Below are 20,857 nucleotides of genomic sequence, written 5' to 3' on the forward strand. Positions count from 1 at the left end.
GCCTAGGATTTTCTCTCATGTCAACTCAACTCCAAACTATGGTTGTTATTACTACCAATGTCTTTATACCTTTATTGTTAATATTAGTATTTCTTCCTTTTTAAATACTGGTGTAAGCAGGGCATAGTGGCACACACCTGTAATCCCAGGAACTCAGGAGGCTGAGGCAGGAGGATCACAAGTTCAAGGGCAGTCTCAGCAACTTAGCAAGGCCCTAAGTAACTTATGGAGACACTGTCTCAAAATAAAAAATAAAAAGGGCTGGGGATATAGCTTATACATAGAGTGCCCCTGGGTTCAATCATCAGTACCAAAGGGACAAAAACTTGTTTAGAGTCTTTGAATTTTTTATTTCATAATTTAACCTGTCAAAAGACACAATTCCAACAAATTAGTGTAAAGATCTGATTAGCTTTTATTTGTGATTGGAGAATTAAGCAATACCTCATTCCCCAAAAACTGTGCAGAGGAGGTTAGCTCTATGGGCTGACAGGAACTGAAGGAAGCAGGAACAAAAAAGAAGTTATTGCAAAATACTTTCCTGATGGGGTCAAAACAGAGGGCGTTCTTCCTTATATTGTTGTCTCAATTTGACTGGAATCTCCTATTTTTGGAAAACTGGACTCGTCCAAAGATCTCTTTGATTACAGGACACTCAGCACAAATGACAGCATTCTGGTTTCGTTTGTCTGCTGGGACCTATGGCCGGAGGGAAGTCCAAAACAATAGGCTCCCATAAATTTTACTCAATAAAACTGCTCAGAAATGAGAGTGCCCAGCCTACCTGTCACTTACTTGGAGGTTGTTTAGAATGGGAAATCTTCCCTGGTGGAACAAGGCTGTTGTGTTAAATCATACCTGCCTAGCCTAGAGGGCACATACCAAGTCCCAGGACAGCCGATTCCTAGCTGCCACCTACTAGCCACTCAGCATTTCTTTGTTTCAGTTTCCTTGTCAGTCAAATGGGATTAATAATTGTACCACCCCCACAGAATTGTGGGGACAATTCAAGAAATGGATACATGCAAAAAGCATTTGTGGCCCTGTTTAACAGTAAGTAATCCTTGAATTCTCAATCTCTGCCAGGGAAAACAAAGCAATCCAAATTAGAAAGAAAAGAAGTGTCTAACTGGGTATGGAATTCCAGGTAGCCAGCTTTCTCCCAAATGTTCCCTGCAAGCTCCACAATTAAAATACGGTGTACACCTGTAATCCCAGTGGCTCAGGAGGCTCAGGCAGGAGGATCTGGAGTTCAAAGTCAGCCTCAGCAATTTAGCGAGCCTCTCAGCAATGTGGTCAGACTGTCACAAAATAAAACACCAAAAAAAGGGTATGGGGGGAGGAAGGATAGGATGTGACTCAGTAGTTAAGCACTCCTGATATCAAAAAAATAAACAAACAAATAAATAAAAATATGGCAATAAATATGTACTAAGTGGTATTTATTTATTGAATTAAAAGAGGAAAACGAAATTTAAAAATTAGCAAGCTCTGCCTGCCAGGTCAAATCGATCAAACTACACAATGAATCAAATCTTTTCCTGCCCTAAAAGATGTATGAGTGTACTTAACATTTGTAAGAAAAAGAACACGCCTTATTTGGCAAGACATAATTTTCATTCTTAAGATAAGAGAAACAACTTAAAAAGCACTTTTGCCTGGATTGCACTGGCCAATCAGAACTCCGGATTTGTTCTTTGTCCTACACTGCAGTAGAAAGCCTGTACCTCTCCACCGAAGAGCTTCCACTTCTAGAAAGAGCCTCTCCTGGGCCACAAGACACTTCCTGCTCCAAGCCCATTTTGTAATTGTAAGTACTTTTGAGATTAAGAACTTCTTTAAAAACTTATCTTAACACTGCAGGGGGGGAAAAATCGTTCTTTACAGAAATTTGATTTTCTTGTTTTTTGTTCCTAAAATGCCATAGTTTCAGCTGAAAGATCATTGCCTTCTTTATCTAATTGCTTTCAATTTCATAATTTTAGTCAAATTTTAGCGTTTTGCTACATACCATGCTTTCAAAGTAATGGAAGATACAAGCTTTGAATCCTCCTCAAATACTGCTTTCAGCAGGAAACACATATTATGAGTTGTATTTACTAACTTGATCATTAATTTCACCACATATGCATGTGTACTTGGGCTTGTCTAATTTCTCTGTGTGTGCAAAATATTTTATTTTATCTACATAAAACGTTTGGCAACAAGATATGAGAATACTGTACATTTAGCTAATGAATTATAAGAATCCTTGAATTCTCATTAGGAAAGTAAGAAAAACAGACTAACATCAAAATTAAAAAATTCTGCTATTCGCTGATAGGTATAAAGAAAGATCTCGCATTGGATAGCTTACATGAGAGATTATGTAATTTAAAATGCTTCAAGCAAAGCAAAAAAAATATAAATAAATATATAGTAGAAAGAAAAAAGAAATCTAAGTAGTATGCCTAGTATCTGGGTTAGTCAGTATTAATAGTACTTGTTAATCGATTAATGCAACAGAGCATATTAATAATCCTAATTTTCTAAGATCCTGGACTGTCCTCCACAACAGTGCAGTGGTCGCAGGCAGAGGAGTCAGGTACAAGGTTCATCCAACTATAACTAGTGTATAAAATCAAGATGTTCAAAATGTGAGCCAAATCCTGCAAGATTTCCTACAATGAGACTATTCCATGTAAAGAAAGTTCTAAAGAAAGGCACTGTCACCTCACTCTTCAAGGCTTATCCACCAAGATCCCCACTTCGGTTCTTCCTGCCTCCATTTTTCCTTTTTCCTGAGTAGCTCCCACCAGTTTTATCACTCTTTCTGTTCTGTGGGATCCAAGATGGCACGAAACCAAACAAATGCATGGTCCGGCAGTGATGAGGAGAGCTGCAGGCCATGGAGAGAGAACCGACATCTCGTTGGCACTTATCAAATATAGCACAGCTCTTACAGTGAGTGCTCAATACATATTTTCTAAATGAAATTGGACTTAGTTATTCATAACAGAAGAAAAAGGAAAAGGCAAGGACTTGGTGATACAAAGTATGCTCAGCTAGGCCCCTGACACGTGAGGGCTCTTTATTGGTGGGCAACTAAGGGGCCATGAAGTGGTTTAGCATACAGCTCCTTGGGCATATGGAAGGCTCTGGCATGTGTTACATCTTCCTGGAGAAAGGACACATTTTTCTAATTCTCACTAAACAGCCACAAATTCACCAAGCTGAGTCTACACAGAAGTGCCACCTTTTTCAGTTTTGCATGATAGTGACCTATGGTACAGGAACAGCAGCCCTGCAGGTGAACATCACAGATTCTAGAACCTTAGTCTGTTCTACCTAAGGTACAGTTTCTAAAGATAGTGTCCAGATATCTTCAAACTTTCCAAGTATTTTTTACACAGATTAAGTTTTGGGGATCGATGAACTAAGGGGTCAGGCACAAGCATAAGATCCCTGAAAAATCTTAGAAATACTCCCACACTAAGATCTCCAGGAATTTTCTTTTTTTTTCCCCCTCCACTTCCTTAAATGACTAAGGTTAAAGAAATTCTTGGATAGTTAATGGTTGAAGCAGAGCCAACTGCAGTTGTTTAGGATATTTTACATTTGCTTCTGTTTTATATTTGTTGCAACTTAAAAGAATCCTAGTATTTTGAAATGATCACAGAGCACCATAAGAGCAAATGTGTTGCTTTCTTCTCTCAGGGTGGTTGTCTTTTGTTTGTTTGTTTTGTTTGAGGGGAGGTTTTTTTATTTGCAGTGCTAGGAGCCAAATTTAGCTTTGCACATGCTAGGCATATACTCCCCCACTGTGCTACACTCCCTGCCCCTCATCTCAGGTTTGCAACTATGCAGAAGGTATCTCATAGGAGAAGTCACAAGGCTCTCTTCAAAATAAGCTTAAGGTGACAAGTGGCAATCCTGAATGTTAGTTCCCTCTAGGACTGCTCTTCTGGGCAGGACTGGGCAGAGCAGATTTCTCAACCACTGTGGGTAACTTTCACTGGAGAGGAACTTCTCTATTAGAAATCTCTTGGGGCCTCCAAGCTCCACTTCAGTTCCCAGGGCTAAAATGGCCACTGGAAGCACCTTGATCCTCACAGTTTCCCACATTTTAAAAGAGGAAGTCAATAGCAGTGGAAGAAACCAATGCATACAGCATTGACGGTTGGGCCAAAGACTGTGGTCCACCACAAGAAGGAAATAAACTTTCATACAAACTAACTGACAGTCAGCATATGGGTAATTTGGTTGCAGCTGCTTGCTTCAGACTACACAGATTGCCTATGATTGGACTTCAAAGGCACTCAGCAAATGTCCAGTCTCAAAGTTCTAGGAAGTCTAACAGTAGACAATTTGAATACACAAATACATATGTCATATAGTGAGGGAGGACAGTCAGGTATGGGAAAGGACAATCAGATAATGGCAGGCCAGTTTTTATTCTGAAATTTTTAGATTGCTGTTATTATATTTAAAATCACACTGTAGGTCCCTTGAAAAATAAATGAGCTAAAGGGACATGTTTTTCCTCTGAAAGAACTTACAGAAAGGATATTTATTCACTTACCCATTCAACTGCTATTTATCAAATAAGCATTGCTTCAGGTTTCAGAGGGGTGAATCACTAGCATGGTCCCTTTAAGTTTTTCTTTTAGTCTCTGGATTTGCTTTCGTTTCCAAACAGGCTATCTCTTGTTTTGATTATAAAAGAAATAAATGCAAGCTGTAATGTTTTGCAGGGCTGGGGCTCAAGCCAAGGACCTCACACATGTGAAGTGAACAGTCTCCACTGAGCTACACCCTCAGCACTAAAAGTATTTTCCAGACAATACAGAAAATTATAAAGATAAAAATGGGAAGGAAAAAATAAAAAACCTATCAGCCAATCACCCAACCATGTAACATTAGCCTTTCATAATTTTTCTGGTATTTGATTATTAAAAGGGAATACAAAAGAAATCTGAATATGCTTCTTTGAGCATGTCCTGTAATAACTTCTCCTCCAAAACACTATAGGAACCACTATCCAAAATATAATTTTTATCATTTTAGCACTGGAGTTCTGGATGTAGGGGGAGATCTGGAGCCCTAAGGGGTCTTGTGAAATGCGACCTCCCCAATTACTGAGTGTTTTCCAGCGCTAGGCACTTGGCAGTGTTTAAAATTTGGGGGGGGGGGCAAATGGGAATTGAACCCAGGGGCGCTTAACTTCTAGGCGACACCCATAGTTCTTTTTATTTTTTTTATTTGAAACAAGGTCTCATTAAGTTCCTTAGGGCCTCAGTTGCTGACGCTGGCTTTGAACTCTGGATCCTCCCGCTTGGCAATGTTTCAAATGCATTTTTCTCTCTGGACAGCAAGCACAGCCTGGGCAGGATGGAAAGAAAAGAAAGTGGGCGCGGGGCTGGGGACGCCGTTAGCGAGCACCGACTGGATACCCGGTGTCTGCTAATGTCTCAAAACCGTAGATCAAAGTTCCCGGTCCTGTAGTGCTTCCTTTTCTCCCAAGCAAGCTCATTATTGAGGAAGGGGTAAGCAAGGGAAACTGAATTATCTCAGTTTCTTTACTTCCCAGTTTCTGAGATGGACGGGATGCGTTTAGAGAGCTGTGCTTGCGTCCCGTTGATATGGGAAGTGGGCACAGGAATCGGACCTAGGACCACCTACCAAGCGTCCACATCCCCGTCTTACTTTCCGATCAGTGCTGTGAGCAGACACCATTTGCTGTCAGGTTCCACACTGATGAACGCTGGTGAGACTGGCGCCCGAGGTCCGGCGGAGCGAGCAGCCCCCGGCCAGCTCCCTGCGGCTGGAGCTCCTGCTCCTGGGCATCCCGGACGCCCGCGGCGGTTCCCGCCAAGTCCCCGCGGGCCGCGGCCGCCCGGATCCAGCCGCCCAAGTTCCAAGAATCTGTGGCTCCTTCCCTCCCGCCAGCCCCCCCCCCCAGGTGCAACCACCTGGAGCTGGTTGTCCCAGATTGCGTGAGCGTCCTCAGTGTCTGCCTGCGGGGGACTCTGTGCTGGCTGCCCTCACCATTCAGAGGCAGATGAGGTCTGGTCCTAGCAGAAGTGACCCACGGGCGGGAGGCAGAATGGGAGGGAAGCGGCAGAAAACCTCCCTCACCCAACTTCGACTGTGTCACCATCCCTTGTCCAGCCGTGGCAGAGGAGTCCCACAGCCGCTGCGGGGAAGGGACTTTAAACTGAAGCCCAGGGGTACGCCCCCACCTCTCTGCTTCTCTGACCCTGCTCCCTAGAAAGAGTGCCAGAGCCAGAGTGCAGCCAGACAAGTTCACTCTGTCCCTTCCTCCCCTGATGAAACCAGGCATGATGTTGGTATCATGCTATTCGTTACTTAATCTGTAGATCTTCCTCGAATTTGACCAACTGACCCACGAATGTTCTAGGAAAGAGAAAAGCAGCCCAAGACGGGAAGAAGCTAGTGGGGCTACCAGCCAGACTTTGTTGCTTGTAGGTTGTTGCTTGCCTTCACAGAGCATTAGCATCAGATAAAGGTACTGTGACCATAATGGATCAAGATAAAAACACCAGCATTCCATAGTCATACCTGGACACCATGAACTTTAAACATTGTCCAAGTAGAAAAAAAAAATATTTCCCTTTTCTGGCTAATAGAAATGACTGCTGCCACTTTACGTGTTGCACATTTAGCCTTCTCTTGCCAGCTCTCCTCACAGATGATTTATTAAAATTGCCTGGTCATAAAATCGCCTGCACTTTCTGACAGCTCCTCCACCTCCTCGGATCTTTTCCAAGTCACTCAATGAAAGCCTAAATTCTCTAGGAGTTTTGTAACACCGAGACATTCCGCAGTTCCCTATCCTGTGCTTTCTCCCTTGCACAACTAATAAGCTCTTGTACAAGTAATAAGCCCTACTTGTTCAGCTACAGTTACTCTTGATAGTCTCCTTCTCAAATAAGAGGTCATTCTTTATGGCCAACTCCCACTTTAGAAAGATGGAGGGAAATTAGAGTTTTATGATTTGCCTTGGAGAAGGGAAATTCTAGTTTCTACAACCTGCCTTGAGGATGAAGTTATGATCCAGGAACCAGGAAAAAAAAAATATATATATATATATATATATATATATATATATATATATATATATATATATATATATATTTGGTGCCTCAGTGGGTCCCCAAGTGCTGATACTGCCCTATCTGTTTAATTTTTTTCTCATTCTTTTGAGACAGAGTCTCACTGTGTTTCCCAGGCCGGCCTTGTACTCCTAGATTCAAGTGATCCTCCTGCTGCAAAAACTCCTAAGTTGCTAGAACTACAGGTGCATTTCAGCTCATTTATTATGCCATCGTATGCACCTGTAGTTTGGTCACAAACCTGAAGTTTGGTCAAAGCCATGTTGGAGTGATCTTGAAAGACCCACAGGAGGACTTGTGATCTTTAAAACAATGTGTGATGTGTGTGTGTGTGTGTGTGTGTGTGTGTGTGTGTGTATGTGTAACCATGAGTTCATACCTATATTCCAATCTAACAGCACAGGACTCATTCTAGCCTTCCTCTTTTCCTTATCTGTAACTTCTTTCTCTAACAGTGAAAAACTTTGAACCTTGATCTTATTATCCACGACATATATATAAGTGGAGATATATAATATATAATATTCCATGTAAGTTCAAAGCCAACTGGGGGAACTTAAAACCTATCTAAAAAATAAAAATAAAAAGAGCTGTGGATGTATCTCAGTGGTAGAGCACTCCAGAATTCAACCCTCCCTGCCCCACACACACAAAAGAAATTGCATGGTGCTTTGATACTACACTCAGTAATGGGAAGGAGAAGTGCCAGTAGGTATCTACTGATAATGATTATGTCCAACAGATACAAATATTCAAAATAACATTTTAAGTCTATTTCTTTTTTTAATTAAACAACTTTATATCCTCCTCCAGAATAACCAAGCATCCTTAGCATGTGGCTATTTGCTAGGATTCAGAGAACCATCTGTAAGACCAGATCTAATTGAGCTACAATTACAGCCTTAGACATGTTTGAAGCATCTCTATCATTCACTTCCCATTGTGTGAAGAAATAACTGAGACATTGCTTAGCTTTTCAAACTCTTCTTGATTTCATATACTGCTCTCTTTTCTTGTTCAAGGGGACTACCAAGCTAGCAGGTGTTTCTAAGTAATGAGATCTAGAAAGAAAGCAGCTAATTCAAGAAATAGGAGAAGTGCAAAATAATTTGAAAAAATAGAGGCCACTTGTCTGTTTTTGAAATTGGTCTATGTGGGAAAGAACATAAGAGAACAAGGAATGTAATAACATTGCTAAAGTATCTAGAGGCACTATATTTTAAAATTTTTAGTGTTTTTCTTTTGTGCTTTTATAAATATGTGCTGAATTCTTTTTTTTTTAAAGAGAGTGTGAGAGAACGAGTGAGAGAGTGAGAATTTTTTAATATTTATTTTTTAGTTATCGGCGGACACAACATCTTTGTTTGTATGTAGTGCTGAGGATCGAACCTGGGCCACACGCATGCCAGGCGAGCGCGCTACCGCTTGAGCCACATCCCTAGCCCTGTGCTGAATTCTTAAGTGGAAATGTATTACATCCCAGTATCTATGTAGCACACTGTGAGTCATGTATATTGTAAGTGCTTCATTCTATAAGACAACTGAAAGTACCTCTGAGGACCCAAAATGGAGCTTGATGCTAAAGTTCCTGTTCTCCAGGGGGTCACCACAAACCAGTGGCAATGTCACACTGTCATAAGTGCTAGGGGAAGCAGGCAAGGGGAGAAAAAGAGCCTGTGGAGCGAGCCAGAAAGAACTTGAATTTTACTATTTACTTAATTTCTCTGAGCTATTATTTCTTTATCTACTAAAAAAAAACAAGATAATAATTTCTACTTTGCAGAACTGTTCTGAAGATTAAAGGGGCAGTGTGATTCCAATATCATGCCTGATGTAATGTAGAAACTTAATGAATATTAGCTGCTATACCAGGCAACAAGTGTTTATGAAAATCATCAAGACATTTCCCTTCTATATTTTTGTACATTGTGGCCAACTTTGTTTATATTTTTTTGATTCTTTGAAAAATTTTTTTCTTAGTGAATTAAAATTATCTTTTATTTTATTTATTTATATGCAGTGCTGAGGATTAAACCCAGGGCCTCACATATGCCAGGCAAGTGCTCTACCACTGAGCCACAGCCACAGCCCCTTGGTGCATTATAGTTACACGTAATGGTGGGATTCATTATGCCATATTCATACATGCACATACATAATTTGGTCAATCTTGGATGAGGTTGGGGATCCCTGTATTTTCCCTTGTTTGATGAGGATAATGTTCATTAAATTCATCCACAGAGATAATGGGAGCTGGGCAGGTCAGAAACCATTCCCATTTTACACATTAATAAATGGAAATTCATGTGTCTAGTTCAATAAGTAATCTAAGATCACAAAGTTTCAGAAACCATGATATGAGCAAAGATGTTCTCACTTCAAATCTTACTCACGTTCCATGACCTCACACAGCCTCTCACTATGGAGTGAAGTTAGGAACAACCTAACAAAATATGTTTTATGTGGGGCTGGGATTGTGGCTCAGTGGTAGAGCACTCCGCTAGCATGGGTGGGACCCGAGTTTGATTCTCAGCACCACATCTATGTCCATCTATGCCTAATAAATAAATAAATAAATATTTTTTAAAAAAAATAAAATATGTTTATGCAAACCTTGCTGGAGGCCAGAAGTGCAGCTTAGTGGTAGAGTTTGCCTTGTATTCTCCAGGCTCTGGGTTCATTCCCTAGAGCCAAAGGGTAGAGGGAACTTAGCTGGGACATACTCTCGGGGCTTACCCCTACGATGTGGCAAGAGTCTGTCAAACCAGCACTGACAAAAGGACCCAGGCTTTCAGTAAACTGGAAGTGATGGATCAGCCTGGATGCAGGGAGATTGAAGAGGACTGCTAATCAGAAACAAAGCCCAAACTAGAGAGAGCAAGATAAAGGAGCAAGAAAGGGAAGGGTAGCTGAGTATGATGGCGCGTGCCTATAACCCAGGAGACTTGAGAGGCTGAGGCAAGAGGATCATGAGTTGAAGGCCAGCCTCAGGAATGTAGCAACACCCTGTCTCAAAAGAAAATTAAAAGGGCTGGGGATGTAGCTCAGTGGTACAGCACCACTGACTTCAGCCCCCAGTGCTACCAAAAATAAATAAAGAAAGAAAAACAGTAAAAGAAAGAAAGAGGAAGGAGGGAACGCACACTTAAGCTTAAAATGATATAACATCAGATAAGAGGCCTTTCCACAGTTCACTACTTGCCATGATTCACTATCACATTTGTTTCCCTGTCTCGTGGATACCAGGTACCTGTCTAAAAATAGTACATGAACAGCCCTGTTCCATCCTGTGCCCCATGAGAAGCACCTGTTCACCTTACCAGTTCAGTGAATTCCTTTCCCCTGGGGCCCCCTGTCCTCTGAGGGGTGGAAATAGAAATCATGTTCTTCAAAGATCAACAGGCAACTTCATCTGAACTGCCTGGCTAGCCCGTGGAGCCCAGTGCTGCAGAAGTGAGCCTTTCCACCTCCAGCTGCTAATGCCAACATTTTCCTTTTCAGACCTTCCTTGGAAATGCAAAATCAGCCCACCGTCATTGTGACTCAACCTGGATTTACTCGTGCGCCCCAAAACTCCAACTGGCAGACGGGCATGTGTGATTGCTTCAGTGACTGTGGAGTCTGTAAGTGTGAGGGGGGGTGGATTACCAGCGTCCAGATCTTTCCCATGTTTCTCCCTTACTGTGTAGTAAAAATTCCTAATTTCTCACGGGCAGCTGTCAGGCAACAGTATGTTTAAGAAAAGGCTGTGTGCGGATCTTAAGTTAACCCTTCTCCAGCCAGTAAAGAATAGTCATACCCCCCAAATAAGTTGTGGGGATGAGAGAACAGTGAAAGGCATGATTGATTCTAAAGATGAACAGGTCTGGCCTAATCATGAAAAGCAGACTGTGCATTAATGAGAGAAATATTTCAAGTTTAAATTGGTTTTAAAAAAGACTGTTCTTGGTTACACATAAGTTAAAATCAGTATTTTATAATCACGTTATGTCCATACACCGTGTAGAGTTTTCACCCATAATTTCAGCACAAGCTTGGAGTAGAAGTATTTTAGTTTATACGTTTAGGTCTCCATGCACCTGAGAATAAAGAATTCCGAAGGCGATTAACTTCCCATTGGGGAAAAAATATCTCTGACTCTATTTTCATAAGATCTCTCTAAGTGAACTTGGAATCTCTATAAGTGAATTTCCTAGGGAAGTTTGGGACTGAGACAAGGGTGACAGAGGGGAGCAACCAAGGCGCTTTGTTCTCAATACCAGCTAAGAACCAAACCCACTTATAAAACATTTTCTCTGATATCTTCTCGTTTGTCTCAACTCTACATAGTATTCTTAGATAAGGAAAGAAAATACATTAGCCTTTAACTTACCAGTGAAATTGATCTTTGAACTGAACAAATTAATAATTAATTTGAGAAGCATTAAAAGGAAAAAATATCTAGGTAATGGAAGTTGGGTTTGTTTATTCACACGACTCAGTACATTAGTTCAACATTCGCAAATTCAAGTGATAATTGAGATGAGAGTAGTAAAAGTCTCTGCAGATAGACATTTTATCCTCCAACCCCTAGAATTATTAGCCAACTAAATGAATATACAAGTTCTCATACAAGCTTAATTGCTTCATGGCAGATGTTCTTAAATGTGAATCTGACCAAATCATTTTCCCTTCTGAAAGTACGTCAGTGGTTCTCGATGACTTTCACAACAAAATCTGGACACTCACAGTTCTCTATCAACTGATCCCCAGCCTGCTTTGCATCCCACCAGCTTCATCCACTACCCACCATGGGGCTCTACCCATACAGAATGAATCATAGCTTTGGCAGCTTGTGCCAAATAACCTCAAAGAGGGTGTTTCCTTTTGTGGATCTGTAGAAGTCCTAATCATCTTTCAGTGCTGAGCTCAGCAGCTCTTCCTACTCAGGACCTTGGCACCACTTCTGTGCATGATCCTTGTGTCTTGAGAAGGATCCTGCTGGATAATATTTTCTGTTACTTCCCCCACTGGATGTGGTCAGGGGCGCTGCTGGTACTGAGCATGATGGGTGGAACATGGCTAAGTGTTGGTGGACCAGTGACTAGTGGACAAAGGCACTATAGTGAAAGAATAACATACATTCCAAGGGACAGTCATTTCTGAGATGATCTGGGTTTGGGAGAAGCTGATGGAAAGCCAAACAGAAATGCTGAAGATGAACATGGCAGCACGGTACATGGCAAAGATCCCATGGCGTGGCCTGCTATTCAAGGAAGTGAACACATTTTCTGCTGTGATGGAGGCAGCCCAGGGTAACTTGTACCCTGTTTTCATGCATCCAGGTCTCTGTGGCACATTTTGTTTCGTGTGCCTGGGATGTCAAGTTGCAGCTGACATGAACGAATGCTGTCTTTGTGGAACAACTGTCGCAATGAGGACTCTCTACCGAACCCGATATGGCATCCCTGTGAGTCTCTTATGATTCCCTTATTGTTCAAATATGGTACCACATTCAAAATAATTGTGGTAAACATGGAGGCTGTTTGATGGTATACCTCATCTGAGATTGATGGGCAGGAATTCCCTAGCACGTGTAGCAACAGATGCTCTGATTATGTGATTTCCTTCCAGGTTTCTGCTGAAAACATTAGAGAACAATTAATTCTCTTTTTGCAATGTATGTAGTATAATGTAAGAAGATAATTTAGAACCTATTATGTCCCAAGTGCATTAGGTCACCTCACTAAATCTTCACACCATCCCTATAAGGTGGGTTCACAACATGTACAAATGAGGCCCAAAGATATGCCTTAGTAGTAGACTCAGCCACTAACGGTCCATGCATGCACCTTCCATTACACCTACTTCACTCTGTGCAGTGGAAGAGTTTATTATTTAAGGGTCTACAGAGCAACAAGCAATAGCATGAGCATGGATACATGTGTGTACATGCACATATATCTCTATATTTAATATTTAACAGAGAAAAATAGTGTGTGTATGTATATGTTTATATATATTTACATTTATATGCCTCCCTGTATATATGTGTATGTATATAAGGAGAGAGTGAGAACAAAAAAGGGAGAGATTATTTTAAGGAATTGGGTCATGCAATTATGGAGGCTGGCAAGCAATTATGCAATTATGGAGGCAGGCTAGAGACATGGGGAAGAATTGGAATTCAAGTCCACAGGAGGTGTTCTTGTGAAATCTTTCTTGCTAAGGGGAAAACAGTCTCCCCCCGCCCCCCCCCCCGCCTACCCACCCCTATTAATTTCATCAACTGATTGGATGAGGCCCATTATGGTCTACTGATTAAAATGTTAATTTCATCTAAAGAAATGTTGAGCCACCCAGGCACGGTGGCACATGCCTATAATCCCAGCAACTAGGGAGGTTGAGGCAGGAGGATTGGGAGTTCAAAGTCAGCCTCAGCAAAAGTGAGGTACTAAGTAATTCAGTGAAACCTTGTCTCTAAATAAAATACAACATAGGTCTGGGGGTGTGGCTCAGGAGTTGAGTGTCCCTGAGTTCAATCCCTGGTACCCAAAAAGAAATGTTGAGCCAAATATCTGGGTACCATGGCCTAGCCAAGTACCACAGGGAACAAATGAATAAGCAGATTCTTAGGAACTTATTTCATTCCATCAAGATTATTTTATCTTTTCGTTTAAAAATATTTATCAGTGTTTAAGTTACATGCTATAGAATTTTATGACAGCCAGGCAAGGTGATGCATGCCTTTAATCCTAGGAGCTCGGGAGGCTGAGGCAGGAGAATTCCAAGTTCAAAGCCAGCCTTAGCAACTTGGTGAAGACCCTAAGCAACTTAGCAAGACCTGTGTCAAAATTTAAAATTTTTGTAAAAAAAGGGTGGGGTGCTAAGCATGTGGTTCAGTGATTAAGTGCCCTGGGATCAATTCCTGGTACAAAAAAAAAAAAGAGAGAGAGAGAGAGAGAGAGAGAGAGAGAGAGAGAAAAGAAAGAATTTTATTTCAAATTCAAACACAGAAGTATATAAAGTGAAAAGTGAACCTCTTTATATGCAATTTCATTATCTAGTAAAAAAACTCTATTAATAATTGACATGCATCCTCTTTCAGATTTTTTCTTATAACTCTAACTCATAAATATAGTTTAGATAGCTGTAGATATAGACATATGAGGGTTTTGCTCTTAGGAAGCTCTTTCATTTTGTTTTTGTTTTTTTAAATGGTTTCACACTATACTATAATTTTCACTATATTTTTCCCACTTAATAAATGGTAGACTCCTTTCATGTCAATAACACTAATTCTTTTTAATGTTTACACAGTATAATTTACTCAATCACTTCCTTATTGATTCATTGGGATTACAGGAGTGTGCCATTATGCCTGATTTGACATGACCTTTTAAAAGAAAAAATATTTATAGTTGCACATGGACACAATACCTTTATTTTAATTAATTTATATGGTGCAGAAGATTGAACCTAGTGCCGCACACATGCTAGGCAAGCCCTCTACCACTGAGCCACAACCCCAGCCCTGACATGACTTTTTAATATGAAAGTTATCAAGATGTTTAAAGGTCTAGTACATAATGCCTTTTAAATACTCCTTAGGGGTTTGAAGAATTAATAACCATCTGAAACTAAAATTTCAGCTGGTCTTAACAAAACTTTGGAAATGAAAAGAAGAAGAAATAGAAGTATCAGTCCTAAAGACTATATCTTGTTTGACATTGATAGAGAGATAAATATAAATACAAATTGTGGATAAAAATTTAAGGGTAATCATTAATTAGATAAAAATAAATTGTGATACATCTTAAAGGAAACAAACAGACCTGAGAAAGATCTATTCAACAGAAAGAATAAAATTTTATAATAAAATTAAAACCACACACGTGTACACACACACACACACACACACACACACACACACACTCACACTCAGTAAATACCAAACAAAAAAACAATTTGGTCACCCATGGGTAGGATGGATTTAGATTTCTCTGCTATGATAACATGTCATTACCATTGGTTGGATATCTTCTTGTACCCTCAGAATTTCAAAGGAGAACATTTTGTATTATGAAGAAAGACGAGAGTGATACAGAAAAAAAGTCAGTGAACATTTTCCTGAACATATCCATCCAAACTGAATCTGAAGGATCAGTGCCGTCTGCTTTTCAAGATGCCTGAAAATCCACAGGTTACATTTCTATTTCTTTTGTGTTTTCCAACAGGGATCTATTTGTGATGACTACATGGCCACTATCTGCTGCCCTGTTTGTTCCCTTTGCCAAATCAAGAGAGATATCAACAGGAGAAGAGCCATGAATGCTTTCTAAAGAAGCTGGTGGTAAGTTGATACCAACACTCCTCCCAGAGTCTGTGGGGTTTAGAAGTATGTTTCAGGTTTTTGTAAATCATTTATTGTTGGAATAATAATTCAGTTATAACAATTCTTTAAGACTCCCAAAGTGCTATCTTAATAAAAGGTGGATTTTAATGTCTTCTTATGTATTCTCTGAACCATATTTTAGTAAATAAAGGAATGGTGAGTTTTCTAAACTCCTTAGAATTATTTTGCTCAATTAGTGAAGCAATTACCACCTGTGAAATACCATTACCGTTGTTTCACCAAAGTATGGTGAAACAAAAGAAGTAGAAAATTCACTCCCTACTAAGACAAAAAAAAAAAAAAAAACTTGATGAAAGAAACTAATAATTATAAGATGGAACAGCAAATAAAAATTATAGATCTGGATCATTTTGATTGTGGCGTAAAGCATCTATCTAGTGAGGTAAAGCTAAACAGGTCAGACTGGACAGATACATCCTGTGGTGTCAGGCCAGACAAGACACACAGCCATCCACCCTGGTAGATTTCCAGATGTCTCAGGTCATTTGTGCTAGACAGAAACCCGAAAGGCCTCCTCAGCAAAATTAGCTTTGTTTGAGAACTATTTACACATATAGACATACTTCAATATATTGATTGATGGAATGACTAGAAACATGTACATAATCATATAAATGTTTCTGTATAAACAGAAGTTTATTCATATGTACACACAGCCCTATCTGCCCAAGTTGTGTGCCTCACTCATAGAATAAAAACTACATGTGCAGTATTTTATACAAATGTCTATAAACACAAATGTGTATTTCTAAGAAAATGACTTATAGACCTCAGAAAATATATCATCTTATAACTAAACATACAAATACCCCCAAATAAAAACATTAATAAACAAATATGAAAAATTAATAAACAAATATGAAAAAGCAAATAGAAAAACCATCCTTTTAGAGAAGGTGGACTTTGAAATGGGTGGATATAGAATTTAGAATATTTGAAAATGTTCTATAGAATTTCACCATCTAAAATTCAATCAAGTTTTTTTCCACTAATTTTCCCCAGGATTAGCTATCAAGGATGTAGTTAAGGAGAAATCAACAAAAATTTGTCAGTTACCTCCATAGATTACACTTTGAGTATAAGAAAAAACAATACTTTTTCCATTCTTTATACTATCGCACTTCCTGTCTGGAGTGAGGACTTCATGGAAGTTAACAAAAACAATTCTTGGGTAATACATTTTTTTTTTAAAAAAAAGCTCATTTGTTTAGCAAATAATGTGTCAAATATCTAATACTATATAATATATTGCTAGATGTTGTAAACAAAAATAAATTAACTGTTCCCCCTGTCTTTATAGATTTTGTACTAAAAAAGAAGGGATTAGTCAATCCCCCAAATACAATGAGGAATTTGATGCACACCTCTAGACAGAGTGCTGTTTTATGTTCAGAGGAAGAAGAGATCGCACTTCTGAGATGAATGAATGGAAGTTTCTTGAAAGAAGTGATTTTTAATTCTAAAGAGGAAGTATGTTATCTAACAAGAATAAGTGAAACCTAGACTGATAGGATTTAATGGAGGCTAATGCAAAGGTGCTGGTGGAAATGAATAGAGGGTGCAATCACCTGCCTGGCAACAGCTGGGTGGTTACCACCGCCTCCCCAGCCCAGGAGGCCAGGAGGGAGCAGTTACCTGTTCTCCAAGGAGAGAACTGAGTGAGGAGGTTGCCCTAGAGGAACAGTAACCACTCAACAGAGGAATAAGTGCGGCCTGAGTCAACCTCCCAGGATGGGGTCAAGGGAAGCTTTCTGTTGTCCTTGTGTGCTTCCCATTGGCTGAACCCATCAAAAAGGCAGAGGGCTGCAAAGAACTGCTCTAGGTCACGGGTCAGCTTCCTATGACCTACAGCAGGGTAGACAAGAGTGGAAGTGGACCAGATGGGGCAAACAGTATCACTGGCAGAAAATGTGAATAAAATTAATACATATGAAATGTTGCTTTTGATCAGCAACATTAGTGAATCCGTAGACCCCCCGCCCCCACAAAAAAAAAAAATCTTTATGAGCTTAGATCCAACTTGCCTAGAATATATGGTATAAGTAGGAAAATATTGAGAAATACAAAAAATTGTTTTCTTTCCACATTTTTATTGGCACATAATAGCCGCACATAATGATGAGATTTATTGTTACATATTTGTCCATGCACACAATAGAACAATATAATTTAGCCAGTATCACTCTCCAGCACTTCCCCTCCCCCTCCCCCTCCCCTTTTCCAAATCCCTTAAAAAATACAAGATTTTTAAGAGGTAGTTGGGGCCTTGGCATATGATGTCTTGAATATCAAGTAAATGACTCAGTAAGCTTTGGAGAGTTACTACAGACTTCAAGTGAATAGAACTAACTTAAGAAATGATCAGCTGAGATTAGTATATAGTTGAGACTGACAGAATGAGGCCAGAAGCAAAAGTGTGGGCCACCCACCGCAACACTGTTAAATACAGAAAGTAAGGTGGGTACAATATGTATCCACACACATAATAATGAGTCCTGACATCTGAACTAGTTTTTGTCAACCACAGGGAAATCTCACTGAATCTTTGAATTGGTTTAAAGTAAATCATCAATTTGGACCCTACATTATTAATTGACACTAAAACTAGAAATAAAAATATCCAAAACAGAATCAAGAGACAAAGAGCAAAAAATGAAGACATATTAAAACACACCAAGATTTCCTCCACACAGCTAAAGAAGAGGAGGAGAGAAAGAAAGAAAAGGCAGAATAGATTGGGACAAAGGGACATAGGAACCAACTAAAAAGGCTTTCCATAGCCAAAACTGGAACAATTTGAGTAACAAAATAATATAGTATTCGATTGTAATCAACACTGTCATATTATCAAGAAATGTAAAATTTAAAATAAATATATATGAGGCCATACTAATATAAATAATTGAATACAATTAATTTCAAAAAAGGGTGAGTGTTGGGGCAGGGAAAATTGGAAATTTTGAGAGCGAAGAGGTGGCAGGAGGATTTCCCTATAGAAAAAAGAGTACAATCTCCCACATAGAACTCCAGATATTTGCTGTGCTGGTGGTGCATACCTGTAACCCCAGCTACTCGGAAGGCTGAGCCTGGAAGATCACAAGTTCAAAGCCAGCCTTAGCAACTTCTCAAGATCCTGTCTCAAAATTTAAAAAATAAAAATAAAAAAGGGCTTGGAGTGCAGCTCAGTAGTCAAACGCCCTAGGTTCAATTCTCAGTACCACAAAAGGAAAACCCCAAACCAAAAAAACCCCTCCAAGTATTTGTGTAGGTACCTCCTCCCTCAAAGGAATGGAACTTGATTCCCTTCCCCTTAAGTGTGGGTTTGCATAGTGACTTTCTTCCAAAGAACAATATGGAAAGCCAGGCAAACAAGCATACAAAGGAGAAACCTGAGAAAACTATCTCAGCCAAGTGATCAAAGTTACCTTCAACAGAGATAATCCATGTTGATGGATTGCAACACAGAAATGATGTTATGAGAATGATTCTTGACCTTTGTGGTATGCCTCCCAGAACTCCATACCTCTGGTCTAACCACAAGGAGAACAACAGACAAACTAAACTAGGGCACATTCTACAAAATACTTGACCAGTATCCTCAAATCCCAGAGACTCAGAAGGCGGAGGCAGGAGGATCATAAATTTGAGGCCAGCCTCGGCAAGTTAGTGAGAACCTCAGAAACTTAGCAAGACGCTGTCTCAAAATAGAAAAGACTGGAGATGTGGCTCAGTGGTAAAGCACCCCTGGGTTCAATTTCCAGTACCAAAACAAAAATAAAAACAACAACAAAAACATGTCAAAGTCATCAAAAACAAGGAAAATCTGAGAAATTCAGTTTAAAGGAGCGTAAGGGAATACAACAATTAAATGTAATATAGTATCCTGGACAGGATCCAAGAACAGAAAAAAGGACCTTAGGTAAAAACTGAGGAATCTGAATAAAGTATGGTTTGATTAATAATAATCTATTTGAGTTCATTAATTATAACAAGTCTATCATAGTAGCATATAATATTAACCAACAGGAAAACTGGGTGCAGTGTATATGGAAACCTTTTTATTATCTTTACAACTAATCATAAAATGATTCTGAAATTAAAAGTTAATTAAAAATTAAAGTATGGATTGAGAAAATTCAAAACTATTATTTGTATGTCCTCTCTAGGTGAAGAGCTTTTACCGAAGCAACTAAAATCAACAAACACCTCTTCAACTCGAGTTCTTCTCGTGAAATATGATGGATATGTTTACTTTATGATGATGGGACTCCCCAAAAATCAGATTTTTGATTTATTCTAAATAAATGTTGTGCATCAGCATAGTTTCTCCTGGCTCTCACACTATCAAATTTTCTGGCTTATAAAGTTTTTACATTACATTTGAAATGTAAACCAAATAAAGGTTTTATTAAAAAGACTCTTTGTTTTGTTCTGTGCATGTTGTGCTGGGGATGGAACCCAGGACCTCATGCATGCTAAGCAGGTACTCTATCACTGAGCTGCACCCCCAGCCCTTAACAAGATTCTTTTCTTTTTTTTTTTTTTTTTTTTTTTTGGTGCTGGGGATTGAACCCAGGGACATTTGCCTGAGAGGCAAGCACTCTACCAATTGAGCCATATCCCCCACCCCTTTAGCAAGATTCTTTATGCTTCTTTGCTCTAAAATACCTTTGTCACTAGTTAATTCCAGGGATCAGTCTCATGATATTTTTCTTGTAGTTTAGTTGCTTAGTGGGAGATTTTGGTCCACCGTAACTCAGCTCTTTCATCTAAAAACTTCAGAGACCATTACGGCACATTGAGTCAACAATTTTGCTCCTTTTCATGTTATCTATAAAGTATGACTAATGTGAACATAGCAAGATTTTAGGCAAAGAACACCCTAGGCCTCGCTTCCCAACTGCATACTCAAGGGTTTTGTGTTGTTGCTTTTCTTCCGTTTTGAATATGAGGTATCAGAGGAAGCAATAAAAAAATTCATGATCAAATTCAGTATGACACAATTTGAGTTAAATATCGATGGGTAAATGTGTGGCAATTTTTTCCACATTTCTTATTCTATTTGATTCATCTGCAACATTTTGCCCTGAAGAAAAATCTCACTTAATTTCTCCTAGCCCTCCCCAACTTCTGAGTCTATTTCATTTGTTGGGGCAGGGGAAGTGGGGCAAAACTATCTACCTTATCAATTAATTGTGAAATTTCAGTGAGATGAACATCAAAGCCTGGAATTTAGTAAGCACTCAAGGAACACAATTGCACTGCCCCTCCGTTCCTCCCCGTGCCTCGCAGGGCTCAATCCTGGGTCCACCCTTTCATGCCATGTGTTCTTGGGTAGTGTCATCTA

The 20,857-nt window shown here is 39.6% G+C and overlaps 1 protein-coding gene across 1 annotated transcript; it reads left to right on the forward strand.

Moving 5' to 3' along the window:
- The first annotated feature begins 1,721 nt into the window (after nucleotides 1-1,721).
- On the forward strand, nucleotides 1,722-19,862 carry Plac8 (placenta associated 8). Its single transcript, XM_026409020.1, has 5 exons — nucleotides 1,722-1,810; nucleotides 10,617-10,738; nucleotides 12,440-12,564; nucleotides 15,332-15,447; nucleotides 19,677-19,862. The coding sequence occupies exons 2-4, from the start codon at nucleotides 10,630-10,632 to the stop codon at nucleotides 15,434-15,436; spliced, it is 339 nt and encodes a 112-aa protein (XP_026264805.1). The 5' UTR covers nucleotides 1,722-1,810; nucleotides 10,617-10,629; the 3' UTR covers nucleotides 15,437-15,447; nucleotides 19,677-19,862.
- Nucleotides 19,863-20,857: the final 995 nt, after the last annotated feature.

The sequence above is a fragment of the Urocitellus parryii genome, chromosome 10 (assembly GCF_045843805.1).
Source record: "Urocitellus parryii isolate mUroPar1 chromosome 10, mUroPar1.hap1, whole genome shotgun sequence".
Lineage (NCBI taxonomy): Eukaryota > Metazoa > Chordata > Mammalia > Rodentia > Sciuridae > Urocitellus > Urocitellus parryii.